Genomic DNA, 25268 nt, shown 5'->3' on the forward strand with positions numbered 1-25268 from the left:
GATTTCTTATAAGTGACATTTTGCTTCTCTCTTGCTGCTTTCAAGATTCTTACCTTGTCTTTGTCTTTTGAAAGTTTGATTATAATGTATCTTGGGTCTCTTTGAGTTCTTCTTATTTGGAGTTTGCTGAGCTTCCTGGATATTTATATTCATGTCCTTCATCAAATTTGGGAAGTTTTCAGTTAGTATTTCTTCGTATATTCTCTTTGTCCCTATCTTTATTTGGGACTCCCACAATGTGATGTTGGTCTGGTTGTTGATGTCCCACAGGTCCCTTAGGCTTTTTTTTTCTTCACTCTTTTTTTATTCCTGTTTTTTTAGACTCAATGATTTCCATTTTTCTATCTTCAAGTTGTAGATTCTTTCTTTTGCCTGCTCAAATTTGCCTTTGAATCCCTCTATAAATTTTTTTAATTTCAGTTATTGCGCTTTTCAATTTCAGAATTTCTTTTTGGTTTCTTTCTTATGCTTTCTATCTGTTTATTGATTTTTCATTTAGTTTCATGCATAATCTTCCTGACTCTCTATATCTTCCTTCTTCAGGGACAGTTTCTGTTTATAGTTTTTCTTTGAATGGACCACTTTCCTGTTTCTTTGTATGCCTTGTGATTTTTTTTGTTGAACACTGAACATTTGAATTTAATAGTGTAGTAACTCTGGAAGTCAGATTTTCTTCCTTCCTCAGGGTTTGCTGTTTTTTGTTGTTGTTGTTGTTATTGTTTATTATGCATTTCCCCTTCCTTCCTTCCTTCCTTCCTTCCTTCCTTCCTTCCTTCTTTCCTTCCTTCCTTCCTTCTTTCCTTCCTTCTCTCCTTCCTCCCTTCCTTCCTTTTTTTTTTTTATTGTAGGTGGTCTCTGTTCCAAGGATCAGCATGAGGTGTAAACTAAAGTCTTCTCAAGCCTGTTCTCAACTTTTCCCTGGGCATACATGGTCACTTTCTGATTTCCCAGGAATGCAGTTGTTTTTGAATGTCCTAGTCTTTAATTTCTGATTCCTAAAAGGGGGAAAGCAAAAAAAAGGGGGGGGAGTGGGAAGGAAAGAGTACCAGCCCTTTAAAGCCCCTGGAAGTGGGGAAGGGGCCTGCAAGAATTGGGAGAGGTACAGTAACAGTGGCTAGCTGTTTCTTTTCTTGCACCTTTTTGATCAGAAGCAGCAATTACTGATTAGAGCACAGACCCCAAATACAGGAATACGTGGTCCTTTTTGCCTACCCTAGCTCCCACAAGCCATGGGCAAGCTGCTCCAGGAACACGTGCACAGCTGCTTGCCATGTGGCTGAGAGTGTGGGATGGGTAGCTGCTATTGTGCTAAAGCTGTAATTTACCAAAATTAACTGAAATTTACTAACTTGGTCTTCCCCTGGAGTTGCAAGCCCTCAATAGACTCTAGAATTGCAAAAATAGTTACATTAGACAGATTGTGCAAATGGAATTGTTGTATAGATGGGAATGAATTCTTTGTGTGTCATACCCCACAAAATTCCTAGAATCCTCCTCTAAATTATTTTTAAATTACCTTCTAACACAGAATATAATCTCCAAGTTGTTAAAGATAAACAAAGCCAGATGCTAGTTAAAGTGGTAAAGATAGATTCTTAATCAGTAATACACTATTGCAATAGGAAAAAGAGTCCAGCATGAATTGAACTCCACTTTGATTTGCAGGGGTAACTAGGCATTTAAAGAGAGAGACTGAGGGAATAGGGAGGCAGGTAAGCAGGGCCTCAGGAGAGTCAGGAAAGTGAAAAATTACAGAAAAGGGGGTGAGGGGTTGGTCTATGTGAAACTCATCCAGGTTTGCTAAGTGATATTTATTAACATCAGGCTCCTACTCTCTCCATAGGCTGGGACAGGGCACTATCATCAGGTGTTGGCTGGAACAGTCAGTTATTGTGGCAGCCTTGAGTTTTCTTAGGCAAGCACTCACTTCAAGGAGGGCTGAGGTCATGCTAGGGAATGTCCTTGAACTGTTAGAAACTAAGTTAATGTTTGTTCAAGTCTTTATAAGCCAAGTTTGAGGCTTAGTTGAGAAGAGGGCTCAGAGGATCCTGGCTAGAGTTTGTTCAAGGAGGTAATAATCTTTGTTAATGTAAAAACTACAGGTACAGCCTAAGTTCACTATCATTCCCAACCTTGGTTCTTTCATGCTTCTTTGAACCACCCTTACCCCTGTTATTGGGGTAGGTGAGCCTCTTTCCAAATTTTGAGTGCACTTATACTCACCTGTGTGCACATGTTTATAGGATGTGTGTGTGTGTGTGTGTGTGTGTGTGTGTGTGTGTTTTAACAAAACTGTGTTTACTGGTTCCACTGAACAAGACATCTGAGGGTCTTTCCATGTTGGTACCATTCTTTTTGATTCAAGCATAGTGTGGCTTTCCATAGTCATTCTAGTTTCCTATTCAGGGATATCTGGGTTGTTTATGGTGAGCGAGGCAGCGGCTGGCTGACTGGGAAACTAAAGACTCAAAACCTCTAGCTATAAATTTCTATGGGGTTGCAAAGGTGGGAGAAACTCCCAATCTCAGAGATAGTTTGTTGGAGAGGCCCACAGGATCCTAGAATGTACACAAACCCAACGACTTGGAAGTCAGCACTTGAAAGGGCACAATTTGCTTGTGGGAAGGGAGGGAAGTGATGGAAAGCGGGGCTACAGCAGAGCCAGTGAGTGGCTTGTGTAGCTCAGTGGATTGAGTGTGGGCTGTGAACCAAAGGGTTGCTGGTTTGATTCCCAGTCAGGGAATATGCCTGGGTTGTGGGCCAGGTCCCCAGTAGGGGGTGTGCAAGAGGCAACCACACATTGATCTTTCTCTTCCCTTTTTTCTCCTTCCCTTCCCCTTTCTCTAAAATAGGTAATTAAATATATATTTTTTGATTTTATTTATTTATTTTTTAGAGAGGGAAGGGAGGGAGATAGAGAGAGAGAAACATCAAGCAGCCCATGCTCAATCCACTGAGCTACACCAGCCAGGGTAATTAAATAAATGTTTAAAATATTGCTCAAAAAAACAAATAGAAGATAAAAAATGATGAACAGTAAAATTACAACAAACTCACATCTATCAACAACTGAACTTAAAAAACAAAAGCAAAAACTAAGCAAACAACTAGAACAGGAACACAATCACAGAAATGGAGATCACGTGGAGGGTTATCACTCGGGAGGACTAGAGGGAAAATGGGAGAAAATGTACAGGGAATAAGAAGCATAAATAGTAGGTAGAAAATAGGAGGTTAAGAATAATGTGGGAAATGGAGAAGTCAAAGATCTTATATGTACAACCCATGGACATGAACTAAGGGGGTGGGGAATGCTGGAGAGATGGGGGTGAAGGGGAGAAAGGGGAGAAAAAATGGGACGACTCTAATAGCATAATCAATAAAATGTACTTTTAAAAAGAGATCCCTCAGCAGGCAGGCATGAGTCCTGGAGACCTTAAGGTTTACCTGTGAGTGTTAATAATAAAAATAGGTATACTTTCTATTACCTACTCTATTTCTCCCACTGGGTAAATTAGTTTACAAACATGAACCTCTCTTTCTATAAATGTCATCAATCTCATTTTACAAGTGGTAAGAGTGAGAGACAAAGGTGTCCTAATGTTGTGAGTTAGTGGCAGAGAAGACTCATGCAACTGCAGCATTTGCCAGCGGAAAGTGCCTAGACTACCTGTCCAGGTAGCTCAGGGTTAGCTTCCTTTTTAAAAAAGCATATTTTATTGATTATGCTATTATAGTTGTCCTAATTTTTTCTCCCCTTTATCCCCCCTCCATCCTACACCCACCCCTATCCTCCAGCATTTCTTGCCCCCTTCCTTCTTCATGTCAATGGGTCATACATATAAATTCTTTGGCTCCTCTATTTCCTATACTATTCTTAACCTCCCGTCTATTTTATGCCTACCATTTATGCTTCTTATTCCCTGTACATTTCCCCCCATTCTCTCTCCTCCCCCTCCCTGCTGATAACCCTCCATGTGATCTCCATTTCTGTGATTCTGTTCCTATTCTAGTTGTTTGCTTAGTTTTTGGTTTTGCTTTTCAGGTTCTGTTGTTGATAGTTGTGAGTTTGTCATTTTACTGTTCATAGTTTTGATCTATTTCTTAGATAAGTTCCTTTAACATTTTATTTAATAATGGCTTGGTGATGATGAACTCCTTTAACTTTACCTTCTCCAGGAGGCACTTTATCTGTCCTTCCATTCTAAATGATAGTTTTGCTGGATAGGGTAATCTCAGATGTAAGTCCTTTCCTTTCATGACTTTGAATACTTCTTTCCAGCCCCTTCTCACCTGCAAGGTCTGTTTTGAGAAATCAGCTGACAGTCTTATGAGCACCCCTTTGTAGGTAAGTGTCTCCTTTCCTGTAGCTGCTTTTAAGATTCTCTCCTTATCTTTGATCTTGGGTAACTTAATTACGATGCACGTTGGTGTGCTCCTCTTTGGGTCCAACTTCTTTGGGACTCTCTGGGCTTTTTTTCTAGGCAGTTTCCTGGACTTCCTGGAAATCTATTTCCTTTGCCAGACTGGGGAAGTTCTCCTTCATTATTTGTTCAAGTAGGCTTTCAGTTTCTTACTCTTTTCCCTCTCCTTCTGACACCCCTATGATTCAGATGTTGGAGTGCTCAAAGTTGTCCCAGAGGTTCCTAAGCCTCTCCTCATTTTTTTTTGAATTCCTGTTTTCTTCATTCTGTTCCAGTTGGATGTGTATTTCTCCCTGTTGTTCCAAATTGTTGATTTGGGTCCTGATTTCCTTCCCTTCACTGTTGGTTTCCTGTATATTTTCCTTTATTTCACTTCGAGTAGCCTTCATTTCTTCCTTCATTTTGCAACTGAATGCAATCATTTTGTGAGCATCCTGATTACCAGTGTTTTGAACTCTGCATCTGACAGGTTGCCTATCTTCTTGTTGCTTGGTTCTTTTTCTGGTATTTTGATCTAATCTTTCATTTGGGCCATATTCCTTTGTATCAGCACACCTGTTACACTGTAAGGTGTGTAGCCTTAGGTATTATAGTCAGGGTGAGGCAATGCACTTCACTGTTGCATTGAAGTGCTGACAGTTGTGGCACTGTCTGTCAGGGAGGGGTCAGAGAGGGAATAATGCTGCTTGCTAACCCAGCTTTCAGTCACTTCCCCCTCTATGCACAAATTAATTGGGCCCCTCTGGTGCTAATTCCCAGGTGGGTGGGTTTGTGTACATTCTAGGACCCTGTGGGTCCCTCCAGTGGATGCTCCTGGGACACTGGGAGTTTCTCTCGCATCTGCAACCCCCACAGGATTTTATAGCCAGAGGTTTTGAGGCTTTTTCTTTTCTTTTCTTTTCTTTTCACTTCACTGGGACCCTGGTTTGTGTGGTCTGTCTCTCTATCCTCAGTTGTTCCTTCTGGTTTATCCGAACATAAATGTGGGACTGCCTGGTCCACCAGCCACAGTCTTGATGTGTATCCTCTCTACCCTGGCTGCCCATCTCCACCCCTCCTACCAGTCTGACTGAATGTTTCTTCTTTAAATTCTTGGTTGTCAGACTTCCATACGGTTCAATTTTCTTGCAGTTCTGGTTGTTTTTGTTTGTTTGTTTGTTTGTTTGTTTGTTTGTAAATTGGTTGTTGTCCTTCTTTCGGTTGTTTGAGGAAGCAAAGCATATCTACCCATGCCTCCATCTTGACCAGAAGTCCTGAGGGATCTCTTTTTGGCAGTATCCTTCTCTGTCCTGTCCTTCAGCTTGTGTGGTCCTCTTTCCTTATCTTTCAGTCTCAATAGAGTCTGAGCTTCAGTCTTTGGTCTTTCCTTTGCTGTTCTTATGCAGCTTTCTCCTCTCTGACCCCTCATCTCCTGGTGCCCAGGATGTGTCCCCACCTCCAGCCCCACTTTGGCTAGGTCCTCCTCTCTCTCTAGTGAAGAGGAGAGTCAGCCCAGACAGCATCGAGTCACAGGGAGAGGAGCAGAGAGCCAGCAGGGACCAGGACTTCTGGGTAGCAGGTGGAGGAGGGAGGAGGAAGCAGAGTAATGGAAGGGAGCAAGGAGGGAGGAGTGGGGGTGTCAAGGGCAGAAGGCAGAAGCCTTTCCTGAACCTGTAAGTGACCATCCCAGAGCTGGAAGGACAGACACTCAGATGAGGTTGACGAGGTACTGAAGGTGTCTCCCACCTCCCTTACCATTGAAGAGGCTGCTCTGGGGAGCAGATAATTTTGGCCTTCAGAACCTGAGAGTCCTCAGGCCCAAAGTGCCACTGACTGGGAATAAGCAATAGCACTTCCTGCCTTCTATGTTACACATATGGAAAAATGAATAGTGAAAAACCTATGGGGTATTATGATGACAAAATGACCTATAAATAAATTCTTTTGTTCTATTTGCAATGCAGGAACTTCATCCACAGCCACATACCCTTCTAACGCACTCCTCCCCAGGGAAGGAGCAGCCCATGCTGCTCTCAGTCACTACCCACATTCCAAAGGCAAAACCGGGTGGCCACTCAGCACCCCTAAAACTACTTCTCCCACTCCTGGCAGGAGGGAAAACATACCTATGACTCTCAACACCTCTCCACATTTCAAACATATTTCTGAAACATTTCTCAAATCTCCAATCAATTCCAACACCCCAACAACTCCGACATCCAAGTTTGTCATCAAGGTAGAAGCCATTCCACCTACTACAATAGTCTGTAGGAGCACTAAAGAGTGCATCAAACCAACCAGACTAGTAGTCACCACCACTCACCCCACCACTACATGCATAACAATGACCCAGGTGGCCTTGCCCAACACTTACTTATACAACAGCTATGACAGGAAGTAACACACCATCTCTAAACACATCATCAAAAACTGTAGCAAGCACAGTACCTTCGGCTACAATGACATCCTATGAATGCAGCCTAACAGGGACTACCATAGATACACAGCAGACATCCACAAACACAGAACCAGAATCAAAAACTGCAGCCTCTACACAGACAGGCAGGATGACGGACACAACTTCTTATGCCACATCTACCCCGAAGACCACACTTACCCCTACCAGTGACGTTTCCACAGAGACTGTCACAACAGACAACTTCTACTCCCACAGTGATATCCTCAGTCACTCCCACAGAAACAGTTTTCCCACATCCATCACCTCTACCCCAGTGACCACTAGTATCCTGATGTCCACCAGCAGCGTGCTTCTGTCTTCTAAGCCTGTTTCAGCCACACAGCCAGGGCCCACTTTCAGCATAAACACAACACCCCTGTCCTCCTTGATTACTACACGCTCTACTACTCAGGCCCCACCTACCCATAAATCTCCCTCCACTACTGTCACTATGGTCATGACTGAAGTCACCACTTCTGCTGACACTTGGACCCCTGCCACCTCGATCACAGCAACCTCACTCACTCCTTCCACAGTGGCAGCATCCATGACTGCTCCCACCCTCAGGGAACCAACCTCCACCCCGACTGTGACTCAAGCTACTCCAGGCATCAGTACTTCACAGAGCTCCTCCATGGGAAGCACACCCACAGTCACTGCCCCTACCTCTGGCACCATGCACACATCCACAGCCACTACCCCATCTACTGTCAGAACTGAGATCCCTACCACTGCCTCAACACGGGTCACTTTCACATCCACAGGCACGCTCGGGTCCTTGATCCCCATGACTGAACTCACCTTGACACTCACCTCATCCAATAGGCTGGCCACCTGCACCGATACCATCACATCATCCCCCACCACACACAATACAGCAACAACAGCCAACGGCACCTCAGTCTCTGCCACTATGACTAGAGATGATGCTTTGCTCTCCATAACTTTGGGTACATTTTCAAGTGTGTCTTTCATGCCCCTTCTTCCTTCAGTGAGTACATCTACAAATGCAGTAATCAGTTCTTTTAGTACCACTATCTCTTCTTCAACATCTGAAATAACAAGCCTGTCTTCTGTCTCTTCCACCAGTGCTAGTTCAATGCTCTCTGCTGTCTCCACAAATTCTCCCCACTCCTCACAAACCGTCACTGTGACGGTCACTGTAGGTACACGTTCTTCTGTCACCACTTCTCCTACTTCATGTGAAGCTACAAAAACTTCTTCGATCATGTCTTCTCCAATAGCCTCTTCTATTGAAACCACTCCGACTGTTTCGATTTCTCCCACCACCCCATATCCAGAATATACATCCGTTACAATAGTGCCTACTTCTCCCACCACTCTATGCATAGAAATTGATCCAAACAGTAAAGTTACTTTTACTCCCACTATCCCATTACTGGTCTTTACCTCTACTGCTGAGACGGCCACCACCCCTTCTAGTTCCACCAGTATGACAGCAGTATTTCCTACACATACTGACATTTCTACTTCAGATTTGGAAACTGATCCCACCAACATCGTAACTGACACCCCTAATTCTCTCAGTCCTGGGACTGTTTCCATTAGCATAGTTTCAATGAGAACACGAAGACCCACTAGTGGTACCTGGATGGGCTCCTACTCTGTAACCACCCCACCTGTGTCCAGCTTCACTAGGCTCCCACTGACCATGAAGCAAAGCAGCAGTTTTCCAACTGTCATGATGACATTGAGCAAGTTGACACACCCCAGCCCAACCACAACCAGGACTCCAGAGACATCCGTGGTCACCACTCAGACTCCCACCACTTTTACATCACCCAGGACAACTTTGACCACTACTCGGATGACCACATCATCTCGACTGACCACCACCCCAGGTTGGACCTCCTTTCCCCCCTACTAAACTCCCATGTATTCAATGTCTGGTTCTATCCTGAAATTCCCTTTCCTCCTGTGCTACCCAGGCACCTGTGACAATGGTGGCACCTGGATACAAGGCCATTGCCTTTGTCCCTCTGGGTTCTCTGGGGACCACTGTGAGCTCCAGGAGATCAGATGCCAGAATGGAGGTCAATGGGATGGCCTCAAGTGCCACTGCCACAGTACCTTCCATGGCTCCCATTGCAAGTTTGCTGTGAACAGGTGGAACTGAGTGAGTGGCCAGAGTCCTGCCCTATGCACTTTCTCCTGGAAGGTGCCCCTGACTCTCCCTGGGCCCAGCCCTGTGGTTGACCTGGAGCCATGGATACCTTCATCCCTGCCTTATCTCCCAAGCCTTCTCCCATCCCATCTCATGCCTCTTCTCTTTCCTCACCTCCAGGAGGTTGCTGACACCACAGTCCTTCTGGGACCTCTCCCCAGTCTGAACTGCTCAGAGCTATTAGTTTCTAATTGCTGTTGTAGGAAACTTCCATAAATTTCGTGGCTGAAACAGTATAAATTTCTTTTTTTAATTATTTATTATTTTTTAAAGATTTATTTATTTATTTATTTATTTATTTATTTTTTTAGGGAGGGAAGTGGGGGGGAGAGAGGGAGAGAGAGAGAGAGAGAAACATCAATGTGCGGTTGCTGGGGGTTATGGCCTGCAACCCAAGAATGTACCCTGGCTGGGAATCGAACCTGGGACACTTTGGTTCCCAGCCTGCGCTCAATCCACTGAGCTACGCCAGCCAGGGCTATAAATTTCTTATTTTACAGTTCTGTAGATTAAAAGTCCAATGTGGGCCTTGCTGCACTAAAATTAAGGTTCCAGCAGGGTTTTGTTCCTTTTCAAAGGATCTATTTCTTCACTCTTTCTAGATTCTGGATCCTTCTATATTGATTGTCTCAAGACCCCCTCTGTCCATATTCAAAACCAGCAACATCACATCTATGACTTTCTTCCATCCTCACATCTTCCTCTGACCAATTCTGACTTTCCCTGCTCCCTCTTCCACTATTAAGGACCTTGTGCTTATATCGGGCCCACCTGAATAGTTTATGTTGATTTTCACATATTAAAGTCTAAATTCAACTGATTAGTAATCTTAATTACACCTGTAACTTTGATTCCTCCTTGCCATGTAATATAACATATTCACAGGTTCTGGGAATTAGGACATAAGCATCTTTGGGGACCATTATTCTGTCTCCCACTGGGGCAGACAAGGGAGAGACTGAGACCACAGGTCTGACTTCTGTGCACCCCGACTTCTGTCTTTCCCCCATCTCAGGACAACTTATCCCACAATTCCTACATCTCTCCCTCCTGTTATTCAGTTAGTCCTCAGAGAATATGGGGAAGGGCATGGCAAGAACCTCTGGGTTGGGGTGGTGGTGGTGATGTCAGATAGGAGTAGATGATGATTAGAACAGAGCATGTTGTGTGCAGAAATGGTGGATGCTGAGGTGGGCATGGAGGTGTCTGTCCAACAGACATTCACCCCTTGCCTCAGTGACAACACTTCTGAGGCCTACGTGGATTTCAGCAACACCTTCAAGAATCAGGTGAGGAGAAAGGGGAAGAGACTCAAAGGTCCTCACTGGAGCTGAGCTTGGGCTCCTTAGGTCTGGAGGTTTAGACATGAACCCAGGGATCCTTGGCATTTCAGATGAAGAATGTTTACTGAAACATGCAGGTGTTCAAGGATGTGGAGATCCTGTCCCTGAGGTAAGAGACTCTTCTGGGGTCACAGAGATAGTGTTAGGTGGGGGAAGTGGGTGCAAAGAAGACATCCCTTGGTTTTGGAAATCATCAGATTTCATAAAGAGAGGGATGAAGAGAGTATGCCAGGGAATCACTCCATGGTGGACATTTTTTAAATCCCTACCCAAGGATATATTTATTAATTTTAGAGAGGGAGGAATGGGGGGAGAGAGGCAACAAGATAGATAAAGAGAGAGAGAAACAACAATGTGAGAGAGAAATATGGATTGGTTGCCTCCAGTGGGTGCCCTGACCAGGGATCAAACCCACAACATTTTGGTGTATGGGACTATGCTCCAACCAACTGAGCCACCTGACTAGGATCATGGGGGACTTTAGAGATCATTTTCTGGGGTAATTTCTCTGTAGGAGTAAAGCCACCATTACCTTTTTAAGTGCATTATAAGTAGAGGGATTGCATGGGACATGCAGTGTGGTGGTGCTGGTGAGAAGCCTGGTGTCTGGACTGTAGCTGGTCTCTCTCTGGCTGGCATCTGGCCTGCTGGGTGGGTCAGTATGAGTGAGGCAGAGAGTCCAGGATGGCCCGGTTTGGTAATAGCTTGAAGCAATGCAAAAGAATGGCAATCATTCCTTGTCCTGCCTTCCCAAACTGACCAACTCAGGGATGCTGGCAGCTCCTTCTGAACATAATGTCTGAAATCCCAACTCATTGTCTCTGCCCCCCTTCCTCCGAATATGTACACCCATGGTTGGTCCTGGAGGTGTCCTTCTCAGAATCTGTGTGTCTCAGTCCTGGGCACCTCTAAAGGCCCCTGATCCCCTCGACCCCCTCAGGAATGGAAGTACCGTGGTAGACTATTTGGTTCTGTTGGAGTTGCCCTTCAGTGTCCAGCTGGAGAATGAGTATGAGAAGGTGAGGACAGCCCTGAAGGAGGAACTCCAGAATGCCAGCAAGAACAGATGTCCGAATAACCAGAGTGAGTTGAGGCTGTGGGCCTTGGGCTGCAGAGAGGGGTCAGCATCCCAATCGCCATCCCAGCCTGTTCTAGTTCAGACAGGGGTCTCCTGGGTTCAGGTGCCAATCTCGTGATATCTCCAGCAGATTTTGAGAAGGGACACAGGTCCACAGCCAACTGGGTCAAGAATGGGGCTAAGGAGGAACTTGACAGAACCTGGGTTCTGGGGAAGAGACCAATGACAGTCCTCAAGGTTTCCAGGATTGCTGAGGATTCCTGATTAGTCGTGGATATGGGAGGCCAAAGGAGCCTTCCCTTGCAGCCTATCCACATGTTCCCCTTACTGACAGAGCCCTTGCTGCCATTCCCTGTGCTTGCCCTGCTTCCGTGGCCATGAACCCTTGACCTTTCCCACCCAATGCCACCTGTGCCTGTGTCCCCCCAGCCCTGTGTTTTAAGCATGACTCCATCAAGGTGAACAACAACACGACGGAGCTGACCCCAGAAGGTGAGGGAAGGGCAAAGGGCTGAGTGGTCTCTGGAGGCCATGACTCCTCTCACCAGGGACATCTGCCCATTGGAATTCCCTGGGGATGATAGAGAGAACTTCTGGGGAGGCATGTGAGGTGGCCCTGCAGTACTGCCCTTCCTGGGCAGCAAGGAAGGTGAGGAGAGGGTGCGGATCCTGGGGCCCTGGCCTGCCCTCCCCTCATGTAATCCCAGGGTCTACCCCACGACACCCCACTCTCGGAAATGTAGTCCTGACATCCATTTTCAGCATCATTATAACCAGGGCCCTGAGCTGAGTGGATGAGGTCACTGTCTGTCTCCACCCTCCCCACCCCATCTTCCTAGCCATCTGTCGCGCACCGCTGCCCAGGGTTATGAGGATTTCTGCTTTCCCTTGGTGGAGGAGAACCGGCTCCGCTGCATCACCAAATGCAGGTCGGGAGTGGATGGCGCCATCGATTGTAACCAGGGCCAGTGCTATCCAGAGAAGAGCCGGTAAGGCCCGCCCACGAGCGGGAGTTCCGCCCACAGCCCTCTGGGTCTACCATTTGGCCCCGCCCAACCAGGCCCCCAGACCCTCTAAGCCACGCCCACTCGCCATCAGGTGGAGTCCCGCCCACCTACTAGCGCCTGCAGGGTAAATGTGCTGAATGACTCTGCCAAGGAGGTGGTGAGGGTCTGTGACCTGTAGCTGCCTCCTCCAGCTGCTTCACTACAAACACGTATTGGTTCCTGGGCTCGCGCTGCGAGGTGACTGTCTCCTGGAAGGCGCTGGTTGGGGGTCTAGCGGGGGCCACGGCCCTGTTGCTGCTGCTGCTGCTGCTGCTGCTGCTGCTGCTGATGATGGCGGCATTCGGCGTCATCGTGGTGGGTCCCCGAAGGAGGCGCGGCCAAGGTGGAGACTGGTGAGCTCTCTGAGGTTGGGGGTGAGGGTGGTAAAGGGGTCTCAGATGGCACAGCCCTGCCGTGACCACATGTGCCTTGATTCAGGTCCAGGGACACGAAATGGTTCCTAATGTGGGATGAGGACTCTGTGGGGACTTTTACAAACTTGGGCTTCCAGGACGACAGCACAGGTGAATCCTTCCCCTTGGGGGAGGGGGCAGGAGTTTCCCTGGGCACCACTGCGGCCTGGACAGGACCTGAATATCTCCCTTGCTCAGGGCAGACGTATACCTCCTACTAGGGAGCTTAGCTCGCTGCTTGCCCAGTCCTTGCTTGGAAGATCCAATGCCCTACACAGGCCACTCCAGCAGGGCAAGCACAGAGGCATAGGAGCCACCTGGACCCTGCATAACTCACGTTTCCTTCCCTCCCCATTTCCCCTTCCTCTTTTCTGTCTCTCTAGTCACAGAGGAAGGCTTCCATGTGTCCTTGGAGAACGTGCCCACCAATATAAGGGCGAGGGGGCAAAGGGAGGACAGATGGTAAGGAGCTCTTCTAGGTCCAGCTCCGCACACTCTATTCCTACAGGGGCTGAGTTAGGACCAGGAGGCAGAGACCTCCCAGCCAGTCTGAGCAAGGTGGCTCCCTGTTCTAACTCCCTCTCTCACGCACTCTGGGGCAGGTACACACCCAGAGACCTGAGGTGATCTTGTCCTCAATGTGAGCCCTGCACTACCCCTCTGCACTGTTCCAGAGAGCAGGAAGGAACCACCTACATACTGAGTCCATGTCCAGAGATGGTCCAGGTCTCATGCAGCTCAGTGTCCTGGTTTCCTCTGGCAAAATGAGAACGTCCTCTGACACCTGTCTTTCTCCCACCTTGGGTGAAAGCTACCTGGAGACTAAGTTCAGATCCAGGCTCCACTGTCGGGCCTTGGGCAAGTCAGAAACTTCTCTGAACCTGTAAAGTTAGTATAGCATACTTGTTCTGAAGCCTTGCACAGTTACGAAAGCCAGAAGTGCTCAGTCAGTTCTCTGTCCCAGTGTACCTTCCTGTATCAGCCCCCTGCTTAGACGCCTTTCTTCAGATCCTCAGTCCCCATGTCCTTGTCTGGGTCTCAGGCCTTAGCCTCCATTTTCCTGTGAGCATCCCTATTGCCTGTCCCTCAGCCTACACTTGTAGCCAGCCCGAAGCCCATCCCAGCCTCCTTCCCTCCTTGTATAACTTCCTGCCCTGCCCCTTGCTCCCCTTTCGCAAATCATCTCCCCCTCTGAACCCACTTCTTAAATTGCTCCTCCCCCACATCCCAGCCCCCAGCCCTAGTCTCCTCCAGGACCATGCGCCCCCCTTCACCATCCTTGTACCTTCAGCCCTAGGTCCTTACTCTCCACCCCAGTGCCCCAATCTGATGTCCTCCTTCCTCCCCCACACCTTTGTCCCTAGATGGTACAGATGCCCTTGCCATCTTAGGACCCTACAGTTGTATTCCCCAGGCTCTGGTCCCCTATTCTGAGGTTCTATCCCTTCCTCTCCCCCTAGGGATCTTGGACCCCCATGGGTGGGGCATTGGGACATGGGTTCCCCCAAGTCCTCAAGGGTGAGGGCAAGTGGGCCCCTGAGGGGAAGCTCCCTCAACCCCCTCCTCCTCATTTCCCTCATTCTTGCTCCCCTCCTTTACTGCCTCATCCCTCTTCTACCCCCTCCCCAGCTCCTCCTCCTTGCCCTCTTCCTGCTCCCACCCCTGTCCCTGCAGTAACCTCTGAGGCCAGAAGCCCCCAGCCTCCTGAGCAGGAAGGTCTCTTTTGGGGCAGGAAGCCTACAAGTCTCCAATTCTCCCATGGAACACAATATAACACTTATTGTAAAAGAAGCTGCTCCGTGTCTTTCTCCTTCTTGCTTCCTGGGGCCTCCACGTGGTTGGGGAACAGGGACATCTGGAGGGGATGTTATAAGAGAGCCTGGGAAAGCTGGTTTCTGGGGGGCCCATTGTCTTAGGGAGTGGGAAACCCCTCCATCAGCAGCACATGGGGCCTGGTTGGGTTTGTTACCTGTACTCTTCCCTTCTTGACCTCAGGAGCTTAGGGCTGAGTCAGGGAGGTGGGTAGCCAGACTGGGTGAGCTGCTATTTGTGCTGATGGGTAAGCTGGGCCTCCCAAAAGATCTTGAATCTTGAGACTCTCTAACCCTGGGTGGCAGACACACTCATACCAGGACCTGCCATGCCTGGGGCTTGGGCCCTTCTGCTCCCCCTATTGTGGGCAGCGAGGTCTGCTGAATTGGACCTGAGGGTGGTCAGAGCTGACAGTGCGAGGTTCTTTGAGTGAGGGTTTGGAAAAGGTTCCTGGGACCTTTTCCCAGGACAGTCAAGGGGCTGGCCGTGGCCAGGGGTGGCAATCGGGAACATAAAGCCTCTGGTGTGAATGGAGCCCCACCCAGGAGAGGGGCTGGTGGCTGAAGGCTCTGGGAAGGTTGGCACTACTTTGAAAGGGGCCAGCTTGAGGTGGGTGATGGGGAAGGAAGGCTGGAGGAGAGGGGCCTCTCAGGGGTTGGGGTGGAGGGTTTTCACTCAGCCTGGCCTGCTGCTGGCTGTTCCTGCCAGGGTTTGTCTCCCCCTCCCTCATAGTCACTCTCCCTGGCACTTCTTGGCTCCTGACTGTTGGTAACCATCACACACTCATAGCTCTGGCTTCCCGCTCCCCTCTCTCGACCTGCCCCACCTGCGACTCTGGCTTCCTGGCAAGACTCTGGCTCTGGGTGGTCAGCTTTCCAGGAGTTAGAGGGGAGGAGGGTTGACAAGCTGCTCTTTGTCCAACTTTTGTGGTCACTAGGTAGCACCCACTCAGCCCCATTACTGCACCTCCACCCTGGGCCAGGCACTGTCTTTCCCCAAGGCAAAGGTCCCCAGGATCCTTTTTATAGGTGTCTCCTCCCTAGGAGGTACTCATTTCTTGGTCCCTCCTGACAGGCAAAGGTCCTGCAGCCAGGGCTCTGCTCTCTGGGAGATGCTGGTAATTTTGCATCTTGCCATTGGCTCTCTGGCTCTGAGCACTCACCACTGCCACGGCACCTGATGAGTGAGACCCACCCTGGCCCAGAGCTCCCTGGTGGTCCCTGCATGTGCTTGCCTCAGGCAGGGCTACAGCAAGTGGCTGCTGGCTTTTCTACTTCTGCCCTCCCTCCCTCCCTTTGCAGGGCATAGGGCTTAGGGCTTCCAAAGGGCTGGACACCTTTGGGAGTGCTAAAGTGGTCACCCCAGAGACCTGTGGGTACAGAGGAAGGGGCGTGGCCTATGGTTGTAGAGTTGATGGCCAGCACCAAGCACCTGGCCCAGGGGCTGAGTTGGGGCTTAAATCTACTCCCTCTGCCCTCCAGGCTTCCCCTGGGAGAAGAGGGACTTTTTCTTTACCTAGACAGTGGTCTCTGCCTGCCTCATTCTGGGGGCTGCTTCTGCCCAGAAGGCCAGGTCTTTCTGACCTCACAGAGGCACTCAGTGTCCAGGCTGTGAGCCCTGGCTGGGGAGGAAAGGAGTCCGCAGGCATCTGGCAGGTTCCCTGCTTGCTTGGAGAGAGCGTCAGGGGCCCCTGGGAGAGGCCCCTCTAATTGGAAATGGCTGAAGGGCTGAGGGGGAGACAGGCTCTGGGGCCCTTGTTGGACCTTGTCAGGGCCATTTGTCTGGGAAGTGGCAGATTACAAGCTGATTTCCTGTGGGTTCTCTCATGCAGAATAGACTCTCTTGATTCCCCAGAGACAGGGAAGAGCTCTGGGGAGGTGGTGGGCAGGGCAGACACTGGGGCCAGGGGCTATGGGGGATCAAGCCCAGGGCCTCAGGTAGAAGAGGCAGCTCTTGAGTCGAAGGAGCTGCAGGGTGTGCAGGGAGGGGTGGCAAGTAGGCGGGAGTGTCTGCAGGAGGGAACCAGGCCCTCAGAGTCCGCCTCAGCCTGCCGTGTGCTGACGTACCTCCTTCTCCCTCACCCAGACATGCTGGGCGGCAGTGGCTCAGGCCAGGAGGGGCTAAGGGAAGAAAAGCAAGGGCTGTGGGTGTATAAAGCGTGTGGATTTAGGGACATTATAAGAATACATTAATTACAGCTTTATTAGCTTTGAAATAATAAACAGAGTATAGGAAGCTATGGTGGGGCCTGGGTGGGGATGTCAACCTTAGGAGGGGTCCTACCTGTGCCCACTTCCCGGGTAGACTCTGGGCCTCACTCTGGCCTAGCTGTCTGAGAAGAGGGATGGTGGTGGTGATGATGACGATGGTGAAGGGCTCAATAGTCAGCAAGAGCGTAGCCTGTATGTGCTCGGGCTATGTAATGCATAGCCCGGCCGTGCATTAAGAGAGAGCCACCCTCAGAAGCAGAGGCTCCTATTCCTAAGGCATTGATGCAGGCGAAGCCATTAGCATGCAGGAGTTAAAAGCCATCTATCTATGATAAGTGCAGAGGGCTGTCAGGGGTGGGGAGGCTGGGCAAACAGGGTCATTCCAAGGGGACACCAGAAAGTCTGATGACACCTAGAGGCCAGCTGCCCTCATTCACAGAGGCTCTGCTATTTACAAAGCCATTTCAGCGCCTGTTTGACACTCACAAGGGAAACTGTGTAGGCAAGTGAAGGCAGACAGGAAAATGAGGCTCAGAGAGGGTGAATGGCCTACCTGGGGCCACACAGCAAATAATTAACATGTTGTTACCCATTTAACACTAGGTGTGTGCTGCTCCATCCCGCGCTGAAGGACCTCAGCCCTCTGCAACACTCCCACTGCCTGAGTGTATTCTGGGTCTCCAGGGAGGGGTTCAGATGTTGGGTCAGAGACCACCAGTGGCATCTGTAGTTTTCTTTGTTTCTAATCTGCACCCTCCTCTGGGTAGTCCAGTTCACCGTGAGGACTGATGAGCTTTCGCACAAGTAAACAGTGAGGAGCAGGAATGCCAGTTTGAGAAGGTAGGAAACACATGCATGGCTAAGCAGGGGAGCCGGGGGGTGGGAGTACCTGGAAGGCAAGGGGACATGTACTGCATGGGTGTGAGTTTCGAGGGGGTGAGTTCAGTGGTGAGGGAGCATCTTTGGGTGACAGGAGCATTAAAGTCAAGTGGAGGTGTTTAGACACCAGAGGACCATTTTGGGTGGGTTGCCCCAAGCCAGGGCAGATCTGAAGAGAAGCGGTGAGAGCTGTCCTTGCACAAGGTCATGAGGGTCCAGCTGGGGATTCAACTCCTCGGGGAATGGAGAGGAAGGTCCCAGTCGGTGATGGGCTGTGAGGGCACCAGGGTAGATGGTCCTAGATCTCATGTGACTGAGAGGGCAGGGGCCTCTTTTTGATGGTTGACAATGGCTTTTAGGTGGGCCTGTTGGTTCTGGGTGACCATGGAGTTTCTGGGTGGAGCTGTTCTGGAGGCCTCGGGCTCAGGAGGGAGCACAGGAGTAGATTTCTGCATTTTCCATCAGCTGCAGGGGCCACAGAGTCCAGACAATGCCAGATCAACATGGGGCTTGGAACCTGTACCCTGTTTTGTGTACATAAAGTTCCAAAGTGGTCTGAGTCAGGGTCAGGGAGGGGAGCTCCTCAGGATGACAGTGAGAGACAGGGACTGTCCTGGAGGGTCTGGGGCAGGAGCTGAAAGGGGTCAGAGCTCTGTAGCCTAGAAAGTTGAAGGCAGAAGTGGAAATGATGAACAATACAAAATCAGGAAGAATGTGGTAATGGTGAGAACAGATTTGTTCACAATAGACAAGGGGGCAACTTTGAAACTTGTGTGATGTAAATTTAGAGCAGTTAAAAGCATGTGCTATTTTGTACTGAGAATAGTAAACTTGCTCATTCAGCAAACACTCCTAGGCCAGATGGTGGGTGCTTCGGACAAAGTAGAGTGAATGAAACAGCTTATGGTTGAGTTTTTTAGATGGGAACATGGGAATGGTACAGAAAGAAGCACACCCCAGGCCTGGGGCTGAAGCTCCGAAAGGGGCCCGAGGTGCCAGAGGAATGTGGAGATGGGCCTCTGGGGCTGCTCCTGCCCGGGCTGAATGGGGAGGTTGCAGGGAGAGTGGATTTACAGTTTGGTGGCTGTTGAATAGTACAGGGAGAAAGTATTCATAGTTATTCATAGGCCTTAGACAAATTCAGAACCGGCAAAGCCATACACAGTTATAGGGAGAATTAGAATATTAATTTAAAAATTCCCTGGGGTACAGCAAATTGGGAAGCCACACTGACCCTGTAGTCTGGCCATTATATATATATATATAAAATAAAGATTTTATTTATTTATTTTTAGAGAGAGAGGAAAGGAGGGAGAGAAACATCAAGAAACATCAATGTGTGGTTGCCTGTCACATGACCCCTACTGGGGACCTGGCCTGCAACCCAGGCATGTGTCCTGACTGGGAATTGCACCAGCAACCCTTTGGTTTGCAGGCTGGCACTCAATCCACTGAGCCACACCAGCCAGGGCAACTGGCTATTATATTAATCATTGAAATTGCTGATGTTCATTGAGGGTCTGCTATATGGGATCTATGATCTCATTTAACTTTCCCAACAACCTAGGAGGAAGTGCTGTTACTGATTTCTGTTTTATATATGGGGAAACTGAGGCTCAGATATGTAAAATTACTTGTTCAAGGCTACCCACCCATCAAGCGGAGGAGCCAGGATTTAAACCCAAGCTGCCTGGCTCCAGAGCCCACATTCTTTACCACTTGCTATAACCCGGGATGCCCATGTGAGTTAGTTTCTTAGGCTCTGCAACAAATTACCTCAGACTTGGTGGCTTCAAAGAACAGAAATTTGTTCTCTCACAGGTGTGGAAAATAGAGGTATCATCAGGGCCCGCTCCCTCCATCTTGATTAGGACCCTTCCTTGCCTCTTGCAGCTTCTGGTGGCTCCTGGCACTCCTTTGCTGTGGTGGCACAACTCCAGTCTCTGCCTCTGTCTTCCCGTGGCCTTTCTTGTGCGTCAGATCTCTGTTTTCTTTGATAAGGACATCAGTGTCAGGATTTAAGTCCCACCCTAAATCCAAGATGATCTGATCTTGGGATCCTTAATGACATTGGCAAAGACCCTATTTCCAAATAAGGTCACATTCATAGGTACCAGGGGTTAGGGCTTGGTATAGGTTTTGGGGGAAAACAATTCAATTCACTACATCATGGCGGCAGCAACCAGGTGTGCTCTCTCTCCAGAAATGCAGCAGCAAGGGGCAAATGGTACTGCTTGCTGGCACTAGAAAGCCAAGAAGCCCATCCACACAGCACAGGTGCATGCAGGGGGAAGGGAAGGAGGCTCCAGCCTGGTCTCACCCCTACTGCAACTCTGCCAGGTGGGAATGACCTTCCAGGAAAGGAGACAGGCCCAAACCACTGAGTTTGTGCACAGCAGGGCTGAACGTGCACCCAGGAATGGTTGACCGAAGAACATCCTGGTGGCCTCCATCCTGCTTCTCTAGTAGAATATTCTAGAATGAGCAGGTGGTCAGGGAAGTCATCATTCATTACCATTTTCCAGGGGAAATGAAGTTCAGAAAGGTTGGCTGCATAAGACCCAGCAGCTGTATAGTTGCTGACCTTAGAGGCAAGCACAGGCTCCCACATCCAGGGCTGCTCTTGCAGACTGTCTGACTGAGTTCACCACTCGCAGAAGTGTGTTTTGGAGGTGGCAGGAGGGGACTGTCTTATAGTACAGTGGTGGTGTTCAGACTTCTTATCTGAGGTACCTTCCAGGAGCTTTCCCCAAGAATGCCACATGTGAAATGCTTGCCCACAAACCAACCGCTTTACTCAAATGATTATCTTTTAAAAGAAAAAATCTAAATATGTGTATTGTGAAGAAGCAATACCAGCCGCAAACAGGGTAAGAAAGAACCATGTTTTATTTGTTCAGTAGGAGAGCTGGTGTCTTTGATGGCAAGTGTGCTTGCAGCCCAGGCAAATTACTTCTGACCACAGTAGGTGTGGAGAACTCCAGTTTGGGAATCATCCCAGTGTGTGATTTTTCCTGGGTTCCCCCAAATATTGGGCACACTTAATTTTTTTAATAGCATACACATTTATTGTGTTTTAAACATTATAATATGAGTGCACATTTGTGGTAAAACAGACAATATAGACAAGCAAAAGGAAGAAAATCTCACTTAACATTACCACTCAGATAAACATTATTAACATTTTGGTCTTTTTCCAAATATGCATTTAGGTTTATTCTATGGACAGTTCATATTTTAATTCCTGATCAATATTTCATTCTATGGAATGCCATGGTTATCTAACCAGTCTCCCATTCTTTGATTCTTGGAGATGTTTGCCCTAATTTTTTCATTATAATAAATAATGATATAATAAACATTCTTTTATAAAAATTTAAAAAATCTGCCCTGGCTAGTTTAGCTCAATGCATCTGGGCATGGGCTGAGAACCAAAGGGTCGCTAGTTCGATTCCCAGTCAGGGCACTTGTCTGGGTTGCAGGCCAGGTTCCTAGTAGAGGGGGTATGTGAGAGGCAACCACACATTGATGTTTCTCTCCCTCTTTTTCTCCCTTCCTCCCCCTCTCTCTAAAATTAAATAAATAAACCATTTAAATTTTTAAAAAATCTTCATCAGATTATTTCATTTTGAGATCACTAACTAGAAATGGAATCATTAAAATGGTATAACTCTATCTGTGGTCCCTGATTTATATTTTCAAGTCATCCTTTAGAAATATGATACCAAACTAATGTGCATCAGCATCCTACAAGAATGCTCCAGCCAATACTAGCTATTATTATCACCTAACATCACTGAGAGGGTGCAATAGAATAGGTAAAATTAAGTAGCATCTTGCTTTGTCTTGAATTTCTCTGCTTACTGGTGAAGTTGACTTACTATTTTCTTTTTTTAAAAAAAGATTTTACTTATTTATTTTTAGAGAGAGGGAAAAGAGGAAGAAACAGAGGGAGAGAGACATCAATGTGATGGAGAAATATTGATCAGTTGCTTCTCCTATGCGTCCTGACTGTACATGTCCTGACTGAGACCGAGCATGCAACCCAGCCATGTGCCCTGACCGGGAATTAAACTGCTGAACTTCGGCTTTGTGGGATGACACCCAACTAACTGAGCCACACTAGTTAGAGCTCCTATTTTCTTCTCATAGCTTTATTGGACATGGGAGTTTCTTTCTTTGGAGAATGTCTGTGCCTTTCTTTGCTCATCTTCCTAGTTGAGCATCCCTGACTCTGGAGGTTAACTTTGGGAAAGACAGCCTCACCTATTCTGCCACATCATTTGTGTGTATGCCGTTGCCAGCAGAATCTTGGACTGGGAAGGGCCTGAAGCCCTTCACCGGAGACACTGTTCAGGGCAGCATTTCCTTGTCCTTCCCGGGAGTGAGTGAAAGCTTTGGGCACAGAAGGAGTTGTCTGCCTGGAGTCTGGGGGGTGCAGCAGAGCCTTTAGCTTAGGGCTTCCACTTAGACAGTAAGCAGGGAAGAATAGCAGAAGTGAGGAAAAGGATGAGTCAGTGGCATCTTGGGACCTGAAGAAGATGAGAGATTCCACAGGATGAAGGGCAGCCTGGTGGGATGGGCAGGCACTAGGACTCTTGGAGCTTGTGGGTGTACCCTGAGAGGCAACTATCATAGAGATGGTTAAGGACAGATTGAATGGCACCAAAATGGGATGAGTGATATAAATCCAGGAATAAAGAGAAGAGAGAGCTGATGTCTGGAGTCCATCCCAGTGAGTATCCTGGCTTTCATCTGTGCCCTAGAGCCCACTATGTGGCTGTCATGGTCTCGTCCATCTCCTTGCTTTTGCTCTCACTGCCCCTTCATTCTGAGCACAGTTGGGATCATGGTATTTTGCTGGACGTTCTTAACTGCTTCTCAGTGAAGTCCAGAGCTGGCATCATGTTGCTAGCTTTCCCTCTGCTCCCACTCACCTCTCAGTGTTTAGCTGCACCCCAGGCATGTCTCTGGGCTTCTGTTTGTGCCATTCCCTCAGCTAGAACACTTTTCCTTCCTCTACTCTCCAAACCCTTCCTTGTGTTAAGAGTAGAAGCCACCTTTAGGTTGTGCTTAAATTCCAACTTATCAGTTGGTTGAACTAGGAAAGTATTTAACCCTCAGAAACTCAGTTTATGTGTAGAACAGAAATATTAATGTCAACCTTACAGGATTAAATTAAATAAGAGAAAGTATGTGGAAGAATTTCCATTATGCATTTTCTTCAGAAATGCTCCCTGAGCACATGCTCTGGGTCAGGCTGAATCGAGCAGGAATGTTCTTTCCTCTCACGGAGACTCTGCTCCCAGGGAGGGGCAAAGGCGCCCCGTTGGCCATGGCACCCACACTCATTGAGTTACAGCCCCGATGGGGCAAGTGTGGGAATCTGGCAGGTGCCCAGTAAGTGCCACGTCTCCCTACCCCTATTCATTCTTTGTGATTCAGTTAGGGACATATCATAAACTGCCTATATATGCCTTTTGATTGTTTGACTTGTCTACTTTTATAACTTAAAAAGCCCAATACAATTTATAATGCCTAAATCCATAAAACTTTTTTTTAAATGAGAAGAAAGATAATACTTTCTCTTTGAAGTTTTCCTCAACAAGAAAGCGGAGGGGTTTCCCCTCTCTTTCTCTCCACCGTTCTTCTGAACTTTTGGCTCCCACTCTCCCCACATGAGGGCTTCAACTATCCCCACATTGGGGATGAGGAGCCCAATGAGGGGTGGAGGCTCATTGGTCTTTGATCCCCAGGGCTAGCATAGTCCTGGCAATCACAAGTAACTGATGTGGGAGGGAAGCCTGAACAGGTGGGCTGCAGAGCTGAGAAGTAGTTTCCCCATGGGTGCAAAAAGGCAGGGAGGCTGAGAACTGTGGTTGCCTCCAGGTGAGATACAAAGGGGCTTCTGAGGTACAAGTGGAGGAGTCACCCTCAGAGGCCAGGAGAGCAGAGTGGCCCTTTGCTCAAGGGAGGGACAAGTGGAGAAGAAGGCAGCTCTGCTGCCTGGCCTGGGTTTCCTTTGAGCCCTGCCACACTTGGCTTTGGGTTGACCAGAGCCCACAAGTGCACTATCTCCCTGGTCCTCCTCTACCCACAACTCAGGGATGTCCCCACCTCCATCCTTGACAGCCTTTCCAGTTCATCCTCTCTGCTTCCACCATGCTGAATTAGAATACACTTAACTCAGAGGCAAGAAGATTAGGCAAAACAGCCCTGGCTGGTGTGGCTCAGTGGACTGAGTGATGGACTGCAAACCAAGGGGTCACTGGTTCGATTCCCAGTCAGGGCACTTGCCTGGGTTGCAGGTCAGGTCTCCAGTAGGGGGTGCTCAAGTGGCAAGCACACATTGATGTTTCTCTCCCTCTCCTTCTTCCTCCCTTACTTTCTCCAAAAACAAACAAACAAACAAACAAACAAACAAACAAACAAAATCTTTAAAAAAAGAAGATTGGGTAAAACAAATGTAACTGCTGGCTTACAAACAACCAAGCAATCTTTTCCATTTTTTCCATTAATTTAGAATTCAAAAAATCTTAGACATTATTACACCTTCCACCTCAACTGTATTAATCAACCATTGATGGTGCTCTTCCTCTAATGTTTTGCTGATAGTCTGCAAAACCAAAGATCCAGAACTGTTGGTGTGGCCAACATGTCTTGACTGATTGTTCACTCCCCACTTATACTGGCCTCCAGTCCTGGTCCACCTCTTGGCCTCTCCCTGAGAATTTTTCAAAACCCTTTGAAAATGGCATCTGGGACAGTGGAGGGTGCTGCTACTCTGACGGCCTCCATGATCCCCTCTTCCAGTGGCCAAGAAGGGAGGTGAAAAAGATGCAGCTCCAGGGCATCTTTGGAGAGGAGAAGGGGACTGACAGGAGGGACAAGAGGCCACATGCACTGCCCTCTCAAGAAAATACCCTGTAAACCATCTGTAGAGTCACTAATAACCCCTAGGTTTATGGCACTATAGACAGAAAGATTCTTTCTATACTGGATCTTATCAATCTCATAGGCAGGGGGAAGAAGAGCCAGGGAGTATAGTCCCATTTTACATAGGAAAAGAGAGTCCTACATGTGCAGTCACATGTTTTAAGTGGCACAGAGAAGATGGAAGTAGCCCTCCAGTTCAAGGGCTCAGGCCCAGCGCTCTTACTATGAGACAACTGTAGCCCGATGAGTGAGTTGCAGGGCCCAGAGTAGAGGAGGAGCTCACCTGGGCAGGTTGTGGGGGCCACAGGATGTTCAGGCAGAGGTGGGAGTATGGCAGGGAGAGTGGCTAGCCTCAGTATAAGTGTGTCTGGAGACAAAGGACAGGCAGTAAATTATGCGTGGTAATGTGCTTTAGTCCTCCTACTCCCCCTGGCCCAGTGGAAACTGCTAGGATAAAGGGGAGTTTCAGATATAAAGGAAGACAGGGAAGAGAGACTTGTCAGAC

General features: G+C 48.2%; 1 protein-coding gene across 1 annotated transcript; it reads left to right on the forward strand.

The window, feature by feature from the left end:
• Positions 1 to 8089: 8089 nt before the first annotated feature.
• MUC3A (mucin 3A, cell surface associated) lies at positions 8090 to 13833 on the forward strand. Its single transcript, XM_036020079.1, is given in 12 exon segments — positions 8090 to 8726; positions 8811 to 8988; positions 10206 to 10335; positions 10440 to 10498; positions 11330 to 11472; positions 11897 to 11959; positions 12307 to 12327; positions 12330 to 12456; positions 12666 to 12866; positions 12952 to 13079; positions 13310 to 13362; positions 13529 to 13833. Coding segments are annotated over 12 exon segments (1782 nt in total). The 3' UTR covers positions 13571 to 13833.
• The last annotated feature ends 11435 nt before the right edge of the window (positions 13834 to 25268 follow it).

Source organism: Phyllostomus discolor, chromosome 3, assembly GCF_004126475.2.
Source record: "Phyllostomus discolor isolate MPI-MPIP mPhyDis1 chromosome 3, mPhyDis1.pri.v3, whole genome shotgun sequence".
Classification (NCBI taxonomy): Eukaryota; Metazoa; Chordata; class Mammalia; order Chiroptera; family Phyllostomidae; genus Phyllostomus; species Phyllostomus discolor.